Source organism: Lissotriton vulgaris, chromosome 8, assembly GCF_964263255.1.
Source record: "Lissotriton vulgaris chromosome 8, aLisVul1.2, whole genome shotgun sequence".
NCBI lineage: Eukaryota > Metazoa > Chordata > Amphibia > Caudata > Salamandridae > Lissotriton > Lissotriton vulgaris.
In genome coordinates, this window is record NC_141696.1 from 35,050,597 (window position 1) to 35,065,325 (window position 14,729).

The 14,729-nt window shown below is 42.3% G+C and overlaps 1 protein-coding gene across 1 annotated transcript in view; it reads left to right on the forward strand.

Annotated features, from left to right (window-relative positions):
• Positions 1 to 14,492, forward strand: part of LOC147693324 (extracellular calcium-sensing receptor-like) — a 29,328-nt gene extending 14,836 nt beyond the window's left edge. Inside the window, exons 2-4 of the mRNA XM_086935930.1 lie at positions 2,598 to 2,816; positions 9,942 to 10,065; positions 13,570 to 14,492. Of these exons, the coding sequence (XP_086792056.1) occupies positions 2,598 to 2,816; positions 9,942 to 10,065; positions 13,570 to 14,492 (1,266 nt within the window). The remainder of the gene's footprint in view (positions 1 to 2,597; positions 2,817 to 9,941; positions 10,066 to 13,569) is intronic.
• The last annotated feature ends 237 nt before the right edge of the window (positions 14,493 to 14,729 follow it).

Below are 14,729 nucleotides of genomic sequence, written 5' to 3' on the forward strand. Positions count from 1 at the left end.
AAAATGCAGAGAGTCTGCCCCCCCTTCGCACCATAAACACTTTTGTGCCCTACTGCCCCAAAGTCAAAAGAGAAAAGAAATGGGACTTACCTCTAGTCAGCGATGACTCCAGCCCCCTCCTCTCCTGCACACTCCATGGACAGCTGGTCCTACAAGCTGCAACAGCAAGAGAAACAACAGGAGAGCAAGTCAAGTTAGATGTAAGCTGCTGCTGAAGGGAAGCCACAGCCTACACTGCCATCAAGTGGACACTGGGGAGCATTGCACCAAAAAAAATCCAATCAGCAAACAAGCATTGGACAGGGCAATCACCGAAATCCACCTAAAGCAAGCCTGCAGCGACGGTGACAAAGACTGAGACCCATCATCACTGCTGAGGTGACGCCTAGTGGCCACAGGTGATCACCGCAACCGCAGAAGAAGACAGCATTACCCTGGACAGTAAGGGAGAGTCAAAAGTCTACCGCAAGCAGCAAGATTCAAAGGCAACCGATGGAAGAGCGCAAGTGTACCCCCTGATGCGGACGGTACAGGACAGCGCCTGACAGTAAGGAAGCCACACCTCAAGTACTAGAAGAAGTATGCAGCAAGTACCCAAAGTACTGGAAGAAGCAGAAGTGCAGCACGCACATGGAGTAGAGCGATGATGCCAGAGAAGCTAAAGAAGAACAAGGAACAAAGCGACACTGAAGATGTATCACGGTGGTACGAAGTGAAGCACAAACTTGCAACTGCCATGCACAATGACGTGCAATGAAAGAGTGACGCAAGATCACCACACCAAGAAGCTAAAGAGCCTCACCGGCAGCGCGCACGAGAAGTGCACCCACCGGAAAAGGTCCATGGAGCGGTGAAGTAACCCTCCGGAAACAGCAGAGCACACGAAGAGCGCAGATTATAGCATTTACACACAAAATAATGGAGGTTGTAACAAGTAGATTATTTGTGTTTTAAAAATTATGACCTTTTAACAAAGCCAATAGGCGTGTCTTATATGCTGTGATGACCCTTGATAAAGCCAACAGGTTTGTTTTATTTACAGTGATAAATTGCTATATTTTGATATCTCTCTGGTGTAGGTGTGGAGGGAACTGTGATTAGGAGGGTCATGATCCAGTAGGGGTAAATATAATTACAGAATGTCATGTAATGTATTTTTTATCTGTTTTATGTAATTAATGCATAGTACTTAGTTGTGTGTGTAATAATTGTATTTTTCATTTTCTAAAGAAAAAGCATTGACATTCATTTATTGAGTGTTATTATTACGTGCCAGTGATTGGTGATTTGTAGCTACATCATCCCCTTGAGTATTACTTTAACTGCTCTGCTTCGCTACCCTGTGAGAGTCAAGCACTGCAATGGGGTGAGGATTTGGAAGAACAACGGCGGACTCTAGGTGCTGCACTAGCCTTGGACAGCGTGCTCAAAGTGGAGTCTAAGGTTCAAATAGAATGGAGGGTGGGCACTGTCGTCTCCTGCACCTGCCGTTAGTGGGTGCAGCCCGCAAAGGCCGGGAACAAACGTAGAATAAGCAATCGAGCGGTGCACTTCCCAAGTCATATATGTCCAATATGGAAGCCAAATCAGTGTCTTCGTTGGAAAAAACTTTATTCAGGTGCATCAAACATGATAAGCAAACATTAGCAAACGCGTTTAGTTCGTGTTTCGAACTTCGTAAGGGCCAGGCTTTCCGCTGTGACTGCACACTGCACTGCAGTTATACTTTGCACGCCAGTGCTGCTTTCCCTCCTGAACAAGAAACCATGCAATGCGGTGCTCGGTTCCAAGTAAGGGGGAATTGTGGACTTTGTACTTGTGTAGGTTACACACTCTGCACAATTCATGACCTAATATCGTACATCAAACATTGAAAAGTGAGAAGTAAAGACTGAGCACATTTTTGGTTTACTGGTGCTGGAGGGCCTCTTCTGTAGAATACAAAACATAAATTACGGTTTATTTCAACAAACCTGTAAGAGTGGATGGGCATTCAGGAGGGTAGACATAAACATTTTGATACAGCTCCCTTGATCCTATCTTGGCCAGGGTATTCTAATACGTGGTGAATTGTTGCAAGATTGCTGCCCTATGTTATCATAAGGTGTGTTTTATCAGCATGGGTTTAGCACCTTAAGGCAAAAGTATTTAAGTTGTTTCAAACACAGTTTAGGTACCACTTTGTGTGTCTTTAATAATGAAGTCATTACAGGAGAACACTTTATTTTAAAACCCCTCTCTAGCTTGCCTGTGGGACAAATTATCAAATATCAGTTTTGGGAATAAATATGTAAGTCCAGCAATGTTCCTGAATACCATAAGCAGCATTTGGTGTTACACATTTTTTTAATTAATTTTACTTTGAGCAGTGACCATAACAAGTGGCAAGACAAAGGAACATTCAGATCTAAATAGACAGACCTAGCAAAAACATCTGCAAGACAAAACATGCGCAGCTAAATGTGAAAAAATTGAATTTGATTGTACTATGACACACTCGAGACAAGGGAGGGGGGCTAAAAGGATGATCATAGAAAAGGAGATAATACAATCAATTTTTCGTCATACATTAACCTTTATTTTCTAACATGCCATAGATTCTTCACTATCTGAAAAATCAAAATTTTAAGACTCGCAGCGGACACCAAATATTCTTTGATGAAAATGGAGATCCACCCCCCTCTTTCGACATCATAAATTTTCAGATTTCTGAGGATGAGGAATTCCAGTTGTTCAAGGTGGGAAACATAGACCCCAGAGACAAAGAAATCAGCATCAGCACCGGCGGCATCCTGTGGAGTGACGGGACCTCTGAAGTAAGGCTTGTATGAGTAACAGTAGAGAATTTGGGGATCCAGAAATGACAGCATACATCCAACTAATAGGATATTCTCTCACTTTTATTCCGCTTATATATACAATTGATACATTTACCATGTTCATTTTCCAGGTGGAGTAGTTGGTCTGCAAATCTGTTTAATGTATAGATTGCGCTACTGAATATTGAGGGTAAGAATATTGAGATACAAGAATATCGCAGACAAAATATCAGAGACGAAAATATGAAAGGCGCGCATAGAGGAAGTATAGACTTACCATTCCTAACTCCTCAGATATGTGCCTTGAAAATATATTAATCAAAGAGGTGCACAGATGTGGAGTTAAGTTTAGAAGATCTATACTTACTTACCTTTTGATGTTTGGGATTCAATTTCAATTTCAAAGCTTTTATTCGATTTGTAAATACAAATCATACAAGCAAAACTTATAAAACAATTCATTACATTAAAATTATTATAAAATGCAAGGTTATACAAGAGAAATTCGGAATATTTCATATGGGCAAAGGACATATACTAACAAGCGCTAGACATCAAATCATGATTGGAGATGTAAGAATAAACTAAAAGGTGCGGGGATCATACGCGTACAGACAGGAATAAAGAAATTATCGCATGAAGTGCTTATCCCGGCAACTGTACATTTTAAAGCAATCCCAAAGCCAAAGACATGGGGCATTGTAAATTGCAAAGTAAATTTAAAAGACAGGTAGGTACAGACAGGACGGTGTGAAAATATAGCAGCACTAGACACTTCCTGGCAGCTGTACCATTAAAGATGCTAGAAGTCAGGGGAGCATACATGCACAGACAGGATGTTTGGGATTCAATATTTTGTTCTTGATATTGGTATACTTTGATAGTTGAGATTCAATATCCAGGCAGCATACCAATGTGTAGCATGACACAATAGAAGTGATTCACGCTCAATGACAGACAATGATTTGTGAATTGGTCCCATGGTGTGAGAAAATATGGGACCAGTTCATAGAGTCTGTGAATTTCTTTCAAGATGTTTTGAAGAAATCAGAAGACCACTGAATGGAGCATGTGCTCTAAAACTGACTCATCTATAGTATCATCAGACGACTGCCTAGTCATTTATAAACAGCGCATTGCTAATTACGATTCGCAGGGCCTAATATATGGGAAATTTTGGCGTAGGGCAGCACTGCAAGTCTTCTTGCCGTGCTGCCCTACGCCAATGTGAAAGGGCAGGAATGCACTGTACTAATGAAATACTGTACATTCCTGTCCATACCCCTGCATTGGAGCACAATTTTGTGCCTAGCACCAATGCAGACACCCTTGCACCATGGTGTGTTGATTGCAGAACGGATTGTTTTTGGGCCGGAAGGGGCACCTTCCGGCATAGAAACAATCTGAAGAGGCGTTTTCCTCTTTTTACGTGTACTGCCGAATGCAGCACACTTACAAAGAGGGATAAACAAGTAGAAATCAAAATATTTCTCCTCTGGCAAAGCATAATGTTCTAGCACTGCCCCAGGTGTACGTGATTAATTTAATCTGGGGCAGAGTCAAAATCAATGGGTGTTGCGGAGGCACACCCACCCCAATGCCCATGGAACGCCTCCCTGGTGCACAGTAAGGCAAAACAGTGACTTACGCTGCCTTCCCTTACTCCATATCCATCAGGCCATGCACAGCCATGTCGAGTGGCTTTGCCTGGCCTCATGGATATGATTCAGAGGTTTTCTCCCCTGGAGTATCAAAAAAAGTGACGCTCCAGCAGTGCAAGCCTCTCGTAAAAAAGAGTGCCTTCAAGAACATGCCATGTGTGTAGTTGCCAATGAGCTCACACCTTTTTTTAAAGTCTGATATTAAAAACATCATAAAATATATAAAATTGGATTTCTGGATAACTTGCAGACTGCACTATGTGTACTTCCCCAAGACTACATTTAAGGTATTGGACACGCTCCTGACTACGTTGATGTGGACAGGTAAAACCCCAAATAAAAATAGAGTGTTTCAAACGTGACGCTGGGTGTGGAGGTGTTGGGTCGCCAGACCTTGAATTGTACTACCTGGCAGCACAGCTGCAACAAGCTACATGGTGGTGTGACACAGACGATAACTGGGAAAAGCGACTTCTGAGGGGTTCCTTGGAGGAGGGACTGCTACAAATCACACTAATGAGAGGTAGAGTACTACCTACCTCTGTTCATTATCAAACATGTTGCTACAGCATGGCACATACTAAAGCATCCTCCCTTCTTTAGATCTCTGGATCTACCACTGACAGACACAGATGGGAATCACTGTGCAAACAATATCTAGCAATGCCATGTTTGAGTGAGCGCATTTTAATACTGTGCATCGTCTATACCTGGCCCCTTCTTGACTCAACGGGTACTCCCGTCTAGACCATTGGAGGACCTTCGGTGCGGAGGGGAGAGGCAGTGACCTGCATATGACCAGGAGGTATGCTCGATCATTGGCAAGCGGTGGTCAATAAACTAAGATGCATAGTGCAACTTCAGCTTGAACAAAGTATACGCCACTCCCTACTGAATCTCATGCCCATGCCCCGGGCATCTAGGTTGTGGTGCAAATTCCCCTCAATGGGTTTGGTACTGGCAAAATGCAGCATTGCAAGCTGCTAGACAAAACCGGTTGAAATCTGCATCCGAAAGGCCTGCACAGAGGAGAAGTTTGCTGATGATCTATCTGACTGGTCTGTAATGATAGACAGATGGACGGGTGGGGGAGAAAATGAGTTGAGTAGTCAACCTAGAGATGCTTGATGACAGCCTTTGATGTGAACAAATAAATAAAGGGTTTGCCCAATTAACCCCACATAACCTGGCCAGCTAATACAGAACACAAAACACAGCAGAATAAGATGGGGATACTTTCAAACAATCAAAAATACTCATGCCACAATGAAACAATCAATTTTCACTGGGAATTGTATTTGATCAATTATGACTTCTTGTGTCAATTCATTATGTAAAGTCTGCCTGTTCAACTGTAAACATGCCGAAATAAAACATATTTGTGGATCTCTGAAAAAATAGATAAAGAAAGGACAGTCACAAATATCAACCTACAAATACACGACACAAAGAATTTTAATATATTACAAAGGGCAAAGTAATTAATTGTCCATCTGCTCCTTGTTACTTAAGGGTAGTTATAGATTTAGTCCAGCATTCAATTGACCTGGAGACTGTAATGCAATCAAAGTCAATTCAAATCAAAGGGGTCCTGGGGATGCTCTCCCTTACTTTCTCCTTTGACTGACCCACTCAGCACACAATATATGTTGTTGGCCTCCCCCGAGGAGTCCAACGACAGTACTTGCTATGGACTCATTGCTGGTACCACTGAATATTATGGCTCAATATTATACTGATGCACGTAGTATTGATGAGCATGAACCATGTACTGCACTCAGATGCTGTTATTATTTGCAAAATGCAAACACATCACCCCCTTAAGGGTTTCAAGGTGCTGGGGCCGTCGGGGAGATTAGGGTGCATATTTACAAGCCCTCTCGCCACAGGAGCATCATTTTTTGGGACCTTCCTGTGGCGATAATCCCTTCACCTTATTTACAAGCCAGCATTAAGCTACTGAACGTGGCTTAACACCAGCTTGTAAATGAGACCCCCTTTCACAGTACACTTAGCATAAAAGGGGAGAGCAATGAGTGTTGCGGTGGGCGTTCCGCCACAACACCCATCGATTTTGATGCTGCCCCCTATTTACAAGGGTGGCGTAAATAGGAGGCAGCGCTAAAAATTAAGACCAGGGAAAACCTGGTCTTAACATGGCGAAAAGAGGGGAAATTATTATTTTCTCCTCGTTTTTGCTGTTTCTTTGTGTGCTGCATTGTGCAACACATATAAAAACAGTAAACAATCATTGGTGATTTGTAACTTCTATGTGTGCAGCACAATGCAGCACAAATAGGAGTTACAATTTGCCATTCTGGATTGTTTAAGGGTTACCTTCCTGCACATAAACAATCCTTCCCCTCTCGCAGACGTCCTTGCACTAATGGTGCAAGGGTACCTGAGTTGGCGCTAGACAGCTAGATTTTGCACCTGTGTAAGGTGAAATGCAGGGGTACAGCACATCCCACCTTTTCAGAATGGCAAAGCATGGCATTAGCAATTTTTGCTTAATGCCACAGTTTACCATTCTATTGTAAATATGCCCCTAAGTGAAATATTGCCCAGAGTCACATAATGCTGAGCTAAGCTGCTGCCAGTGCTGGGGATCAAACTGTGAGCCCGGCACTCCAGAGTCAGTCGCTTTGACCACTGCACCCCACCTCTACCCCTGTTATATATAGCCTTTGCTTCATGAAAAGAATATAAATAACATTTGGAAAAAGAAACCACGAAAATTATCTAACCTCTTTTTTCTCTCTGTCTACCTCTACCTCTGACTCTATTTGATTATTCCTGCATTGATCCTCTCCACCTATCTCCCTCGTTCCACAACTTACCTTTCTACCACTCCATCATCACACTCTCCCTGCTTTGCTTCCTCTCTTTACCTCCTGGGCCACACCGCTGTCTATCTCACTCTGTCCACTTAACTCTTTTTTTTTCTTCCCTACTACCTCCTTATTTCTGTATCACTGCTCTACACAGTCAGTCAGTCAGTCAAAATACTTTATTGCGATAACTTAATATCATATAAAGACAATGGCAAAGGCAAAATACAAATTATTTAAGATACAATTACAGAAAATCTCTACACATTCGATAACTCTGTTTTGTTGTATCCTATCCTTGTGTCACCCACCAACCACTACATTCTTGCCTTTCCTTTACCCTCACTTCTGCATCTCCCCAATCTCTGTCGCATTTCTCTACCTAATTTATCTTACTGTTACATGCCTCACAATGGATTTCACCCCATGTCTTTTCATTTATTTCACCAATATCCACATCTTAGTACCTATTCTCCTCTCTCTCTTTTGTTTCAACCCCACACATGTGCTGCACTTCCCTTTCAGTGCACCTTTTCTTCATGACTCTCACAAACTCACATCATTTCTAACACTCACTTTGTTTACCTCTACACCTCTACCATTATATCTGCTTTCACTACCTCAGATGATTCCATATCACCCATCTCTCTCAACCTCTTCTCTTTACCTTGCCTGCCATGCTCAATTTCTCTTTACACCGCACTTCTCTCTCGAAATCTCACAACATTGTTTACATAATCACCCCAACCTCCCCATTTTCTCAATACCTAGCCTCTCAATTTGCCCCACCAGCCATTTGCGGCCTCGCCTCTCCACCTTCTAAGTCTCTTTTTCTCCTTTTGTTCTAACTTGGAAATTGTGATCAGTTTTTGACAGCATATTAAATATCCCTAAAGTATATCTGAGGACTCCTAATACACAATACTGCTTACAACCCCCAAACAATGTGTGCCATAAGTATGTAAACCAAAGAACAAATGCCCATCCGATCAGTTAGAAACACTGTCTTCACAAAAACAGTTAAAATGTGGAATACACCAGCTCGATTAAGAGAATGAGCGACAATCTGTTTTCAATATAGTTGGAAGAAAACCACAAAAAACTCTACCTTACACAAACTGATTGATAATTTACAAAGTTATCCAGCTCATATAAAGACCACAAAAATCAACTCAGTCTTCATTTCAGGGCACAACTGAGTATTAGTGCCACGTGTACCTTTGCGCACCCACTCAGATTGGTGACTGTAACATTCCTAACATTCATCATATGAAGACAGAACAGATACGCTGTAGTCTATGGGGCCAAAATCAATCTGTTAGCAAGACTGACAAAATTGAATTGGCTGGAACAATGAGCTTTTGTCTCTGGCTACCTATTTATGCCCCTACACTATGTTTAATGTTCTTAATCAAACTGAAGCAAAGAAGACACCGCTCCTAGAGTCTGCTACACAATGGTTGATTAAAAATGTATAAAAGCGTAACATTTACAACAATTGGAATCAGTTTCCGCTGTGGTTTATGTTCAATAGAGAATTTAATTTGTATCCTATGTATTGAATGCCTGATTATTGAAACTGACTCTTGTTCTGACTACATGGGATTCTCATATGACAGACATAGTTTCATAGCCACAATACAATCTTATATAAAAAACTAGCAGCCCGCCCCAGCGTTGCCTGGGGCAGAAAGGGGCTGGGGCAGTACACCCGCTCCCGCCCGACCCCCTCCCGCACCTACTCCCTCCGGCCCGACTCACTCCCGCCCTCTCCCGCCCCGACTCACTCGTGCCCCCCTCCTGCCCCGACTCACTAGCGCCCCCCTCCCACCCAACTCACTCGTGCCCCCCTCCCACCCCGACTCACTCGCGCCCCCCTCCCACCCCGACTCACTCGCGCTCCGACATTTTCATTTACTGCTGCCTCCTTCTTGCCTCCCCCTGCATCACACAGTCTCACTTTCCCTTTCCTTACCTGTGCCGCCGCTCGTCACTGCACAGCCACTCGTCACTGCACCGCCGCTCCTCCTTCGTCGTCATCACGCACGTCGCGTCGCGGCCAGTGCTAGGTCCTGGCTGGCGCTACTTTCAGGGGACTACTTTGTTTACAAACGTAATTTTTTTTAATTTACTTTTTTTTTACATTTATATAGCCTATGTCCATCTATACACCCTGACATTTTCATAGATGTATCGGGTGTGTAGATTGGCGCTGTGGTTCCCGAGTTTCCCTGGCCAAAAGGTGCAAGTTCTCTCTTTATAATAGTAGTATAGATAAGAAACTGCTTTTAATAAAATGCAGCACAAACTTTTAGAGGTCCCTGTTGCTCAATCATAGGTCTGTGTACCCTCTCTTCAAGCCTGTCTATCCTTCTGTCCCCCCATTGGCGTTTTAGGGCATGGGTAAATATTCCTAGGGACCACCTGAGTAAGTGAACTTTCTCGCTAGCTCACATCTGTCTATCTCTCCATCTTTACCTTTACCATATTCTTCAATATTGTCTGACATCATGGGGCTTGATTGAGCACAAAATAGTCAGTAATATTCAAAGTTGTTCTGAATGGAGCCCCTAAGGTAGGCCTTCCCCATCCTGCTCAAAGTCCTTATGATGACCCTGTCTCTCTTTTAGATCCCCCGCTCTGTCTGCAGTGAGAGTTGTCCCCCTGGCCAGAGAAAGGCACCCAGAGAGGGGCAGCCTTTGTGCTGCTTTAATTGTGTCCTCTGCTCACAAGGAGAGATCAGCAATGAAACAGGTGGGTTTGACTTTAAATCAGAATGTTTCAATATTGTCAAATTCGTGTATTTTACTCTTCCTCTTATTATTTGAGTTGTTCCATACTCCCATCTTTTTGACTCCAGTACAGACCTCTAGCTTCACCTTCTCTCCCTCACCCTCTTTGTGTCATCTCCCCTATGGATCCTCATCCTCTCTCATACCTATGGTGGCCACTCTTTCTCAACATCTTCCTATGTACTTTTCATTGTAACCACTTGAATCTTCTCTCCAGTGGAAACTATTGCTCTCGTGTCCTTAAGTATCACTTCACAGTATCTATGTTTTCCCAAAATGTTCTTCGAAGTTAATCCACCTCATTGTTTTTTTTACTGTTCACCTTTTCGCATATCTCAGGCTCCCGGGTTCTTACTCCAGGCCGACCCATCCCTGCTCCATCCCTGTCTCATGAGAAAAACCATCAAGACTTTTGGCAGCAGTATTCCCATCTTGCTTCTTTTTGATTTTTCTAGTAAAATGTCCATAAGACTAATGGAAGGCCAAACTCTAGGTTGGTATTCACTTGTTTGGTTCTGCACCTTCTGGCATCTAGGAGACATTCTTAGGGCATCATTCAAAAAACAGGAAGGGGTGGGGGGGTTAACCAGCCTACTCATTTCATAGAGCAATAATGAGAGACCCCTGTCTGCTTGGCAGGGATGTGTGGTGGAAGCACCAAAGGCAGAGCAGTTTGCCAACCAGACATCGTGTTTTTTTGGCTCTGCTCAGCGAGATAATGCAACTGTGTTTAAAACAGCATGGTATAAGTAAGCTACATGTAGAGCTGTATTGGGAACATATTATTCCTAAAGGTGCACAGTATGACTGAAATACTGTGTCTAAAGCTGTGCGGTATCAGGATAATGCTGCATTTAGCCCCTTCGCCGCATGGCTAAATTCCCCACGGCACGGGGGCGCGCACGGCGCTGTGGTGCTTGTGACGAGCTTGGCTCATCATGCTGCATGATGGAGCTGTACTGATGACGAGCTGAGCTCATCACAACTCCGCCCACTCAATGAAACCCCCCCCTGCACAGCAGGGGAATTATCCCTGCGTGGGCGTTCCTCGGCTGTTATGATGAGCTCAGCTCGTCATGAGCACAGCTCCACTGTGCCTCCTCATGACGAGCTGAGCTTGCCATGAGCGCCGAAAAGGTTAAAGCAGAGCAGTAGAAATAGAAAATGTTGCCTGCAGCAGAAAAGTTTTAGGCTAGCACTGTACCTAAAGCGGAGCGCTATAGGATATTACAACAGAGCAGTAATATAATGATAGTCCTGCGTCTAAAGCAAGCTATAACCATATGATATATTGTCTAAAGTATCCCCAGGATAATGCTTTGCACAAAGCAGAGCAGGTTCAGGATGATGCAACTGTGTCCAGACCAGACTAGTATCCGAATTATTGAACTGTGTTTAAAAAACATGGAGCTATCAGGATAGTGTAACTATGCTTAATGCAGAGCTGTATGGGAAAATACCATTTCTAAACATCAGCAGACAATAAAATTACAACTGAAAATATTACAATAGTTTTGTGTCTAAAGAAGAGCAGCATTAGGATAAAACTGTGCTTAAAACAGAAAAGTATTAGGAGAGTATTCTGTCTAAAGAAGAACAGCATTAGGATAACACTGTGCTTACAACTGAAAAGTATTAGGAGAGTATTGTGTCTAAAGACCAGCATTAAAATAATACTGTGCTAGCATTAAAATAATACTGTGCTTAAAAAAGAAAAAAGTATTAGAGAGTATTGTGTCTAAAGAAGAATAGCATTACAATAATACTGTGCATAAAGGAGAACAAAGTATTAGGATAGTATTTTGTCTAAAGCAGAGCAGTGCCAAAGTAATACTGTCCTTGTAAAAGAATAGTATCAAGATAGCACTATGTTTCAAACAGAGCAGTGTCAGAATATTATCATACTGGAAACAGATAAGGAATAGCTTAGTATTGTGTTCAAAGCAGAGTAGTGTCAGGATAGTACTGTGCCTGTAAAAGAAACATAATAGGATAACACTGTCTCTAAAGCAGAGCAGTGTCAGAATAATCCTGTTCTTAAAACAGGTAAGTATTAGCGCAGTAGTGTGTCTGAGGCACAGTGTCAGAATAATAGTGTTCTTGCAAAAGAAGCACTAGTATCCGGATAATGCTGGGTATAATGAGTAACAGTAACCAGTTGATATAGTGTCTAAAATATCCTCTGGATAATTCTGTTCCTAAAGCGGAGCAGGATCAGGATAATAAAACTATGTCTAGTGCAACCCTGTATCACAATAATCCAAATGTGTTTAAAACATCATGGTATCAGAACAATGCAACTGAACTTAAACCAGAGCTCTATCAGGATAACTGTGTTTAAAGAAGAACAGTATCAATGTCTCAAGTAGCAAGATAATACTGTGCTTATACTGAGAAGTATTAGGATAGTATTGTGTCTAAAGTAGAACAGCATCAGAATAATGCAGTGTTTGTAACAAAACAAGATTAGAATAACACTGTCTATGGTAGAGTAATGTTGGAATAACACTGTGCTTAACATAGAAAAGTACTATAGTAGTATTGTGTCTAAGAGATTACAACATTTGATAATAATGTGCTTAGAAAAGAAAAGTATTAAGATGGTATTGTGTCTAAAGTAGTGCAGCATCAAGATAACCAGATGTTTAACAACAGAAAAGTAGGAGGATAACACTGTCACTAAGGCAGAGCTGCGAATAGTACTAAGCTAACAACAAAAAAGTATTAGGATAACATTGTACCCAAAGCAGAGCAGTGTCAGGATAATGCGGAGTTTACAGCAGAACAGTCACAAGATAATACTGTGATTACAGCATAAAAGTATTGGTATATCACATTGTTTAAAGCAGAGCACTCTAGAAAAATATCTGGACATTGCTGTAAATACACATAGGAGTACCGATGTGATAATGTGTCTAGAGACCTATATTGATAGTGCAATGACTGTAGCAGAGCAGTATCATGACCATGGCTCTGTTTCCAGACTGCCTGATCTCAGGATGATACTGTGTTTAAAGCTGTAAGAAAACACAATATTGCAACTGTGCTCAGAATAGTGTGGTTGTGCCTACATTAGCTTGGTATCAGCCTAATAGTGTGCCCTTTGTTACCATGCTTCCACAACTTAACTGTGCAGTAAACAGAGATGTATAAGCATCACATTGACTCTAAAGCAGAATAGTATTAGAAACTACAGTACTGAAGCAATTGAAAGGTAAAAGAAGCAAAGTATCATAAGAATACTGCAGGAAAAGCATTGCAGTATGGTGATAATACTGTGCCCTTCACAGTGCAATGCCTTAAGCAGCTTTGAAGGAATAGCCATGTGATAGGAATCATCAGCTCACTCAGTCAGTAGGTCAGCACAGTAGATAATACTATTTGAATTCAGCTTTGATGAATAAACGACAGTATTCGGCTATAAAAATGACTTAACCAAAAGTGATACTGTCCATCATATTTACAGATGAAGTGAAGTGCATGAAATGTCCTGATGGTCAGTGGCCTAACGAAAGACATGATGAATGCATCCAAAAAGTGGTTGAGTTCCTCTCGTATGAGGAGCCCCTGGGTCTCCTGCTCTCAGTCTCAGCCTCCACCTTGACTGTTCTTACAGCTGTGATCCTTCTTGTCTTCATCAAGTACAGAGCCACACCTATTGCTAAGGCTAATAACCGTGGGTTAAGTTACCTGCTCCTCGTCGCCCTGATGCTCTGCTTCCTCTGCTCATTTATGTTCATCGGTCGTCCGAAACAGATCACCTGCAAGCTCCGGCAGGCTGTTTTTGGGGTGGTTTTCACCATCAGCGTCTCTGCCATTTTAACTAAAACTATAATAGTAGTCATTGCTTTCAAGGCAACAAATCCCAATAGTGCTGCAAGGAAGTGGATGGGATTTAAAAGACTATGCTGGATAATTATGTTAAGTTGTCTGCTTCAAGTTCTCATCTGTGTTGCCTGGCTTCTTAGATCGCCTCCGTACCCAGAACTGAACATGAAATCTTACAATGAGAAGATAATCTTTGAGTGTAATGAAGGGGACACCATCTTCTTCTACTGCATGCTGGGATACATGGGTCTCCTGGCCACAGTCAGCTTTATTGTGGCCTTTCTTTCAAGGAATCTCCCCGGAAGCTTCAACGAGGCCAAGCTGATCACCTTCAGTATGCTTATGTTTGTCAGTGTGTGGATCTCCTTCATCCCGGCATACCTTAGCACACGGGGCAAGTACATGGTGGCCGTGGAGGTGTTTGCCATCCTGTGCTCTAGTGCTGGACTGCTTGTATGTATATTCTTTCCCAAGTGTTATATTATTCTTTTACGGCCTTCAGAAAATATCAGAGAACATGTAACAGGAAACGCTTCTTCATTGAGTAAGAAGCGGAAATAGCTACATTTCACCATAACTTACTTTTTGATATGTTGTCTCATCAGGTTGATTACACATCTTTGTGGATGGAAAATTAAAGATGTAATGAGAAAGACGTGCAAGCTGCTCATTAGGTATTACAAGTGGCTTCTGTATGGTGTGGGTATCTTAATGAGAATCAGTATTTAAAGGTACATGTTAATATCAGTTTTCAGTGTGTCCTAGAACGCACCCCATAACTTGTCCATACTAGAGATG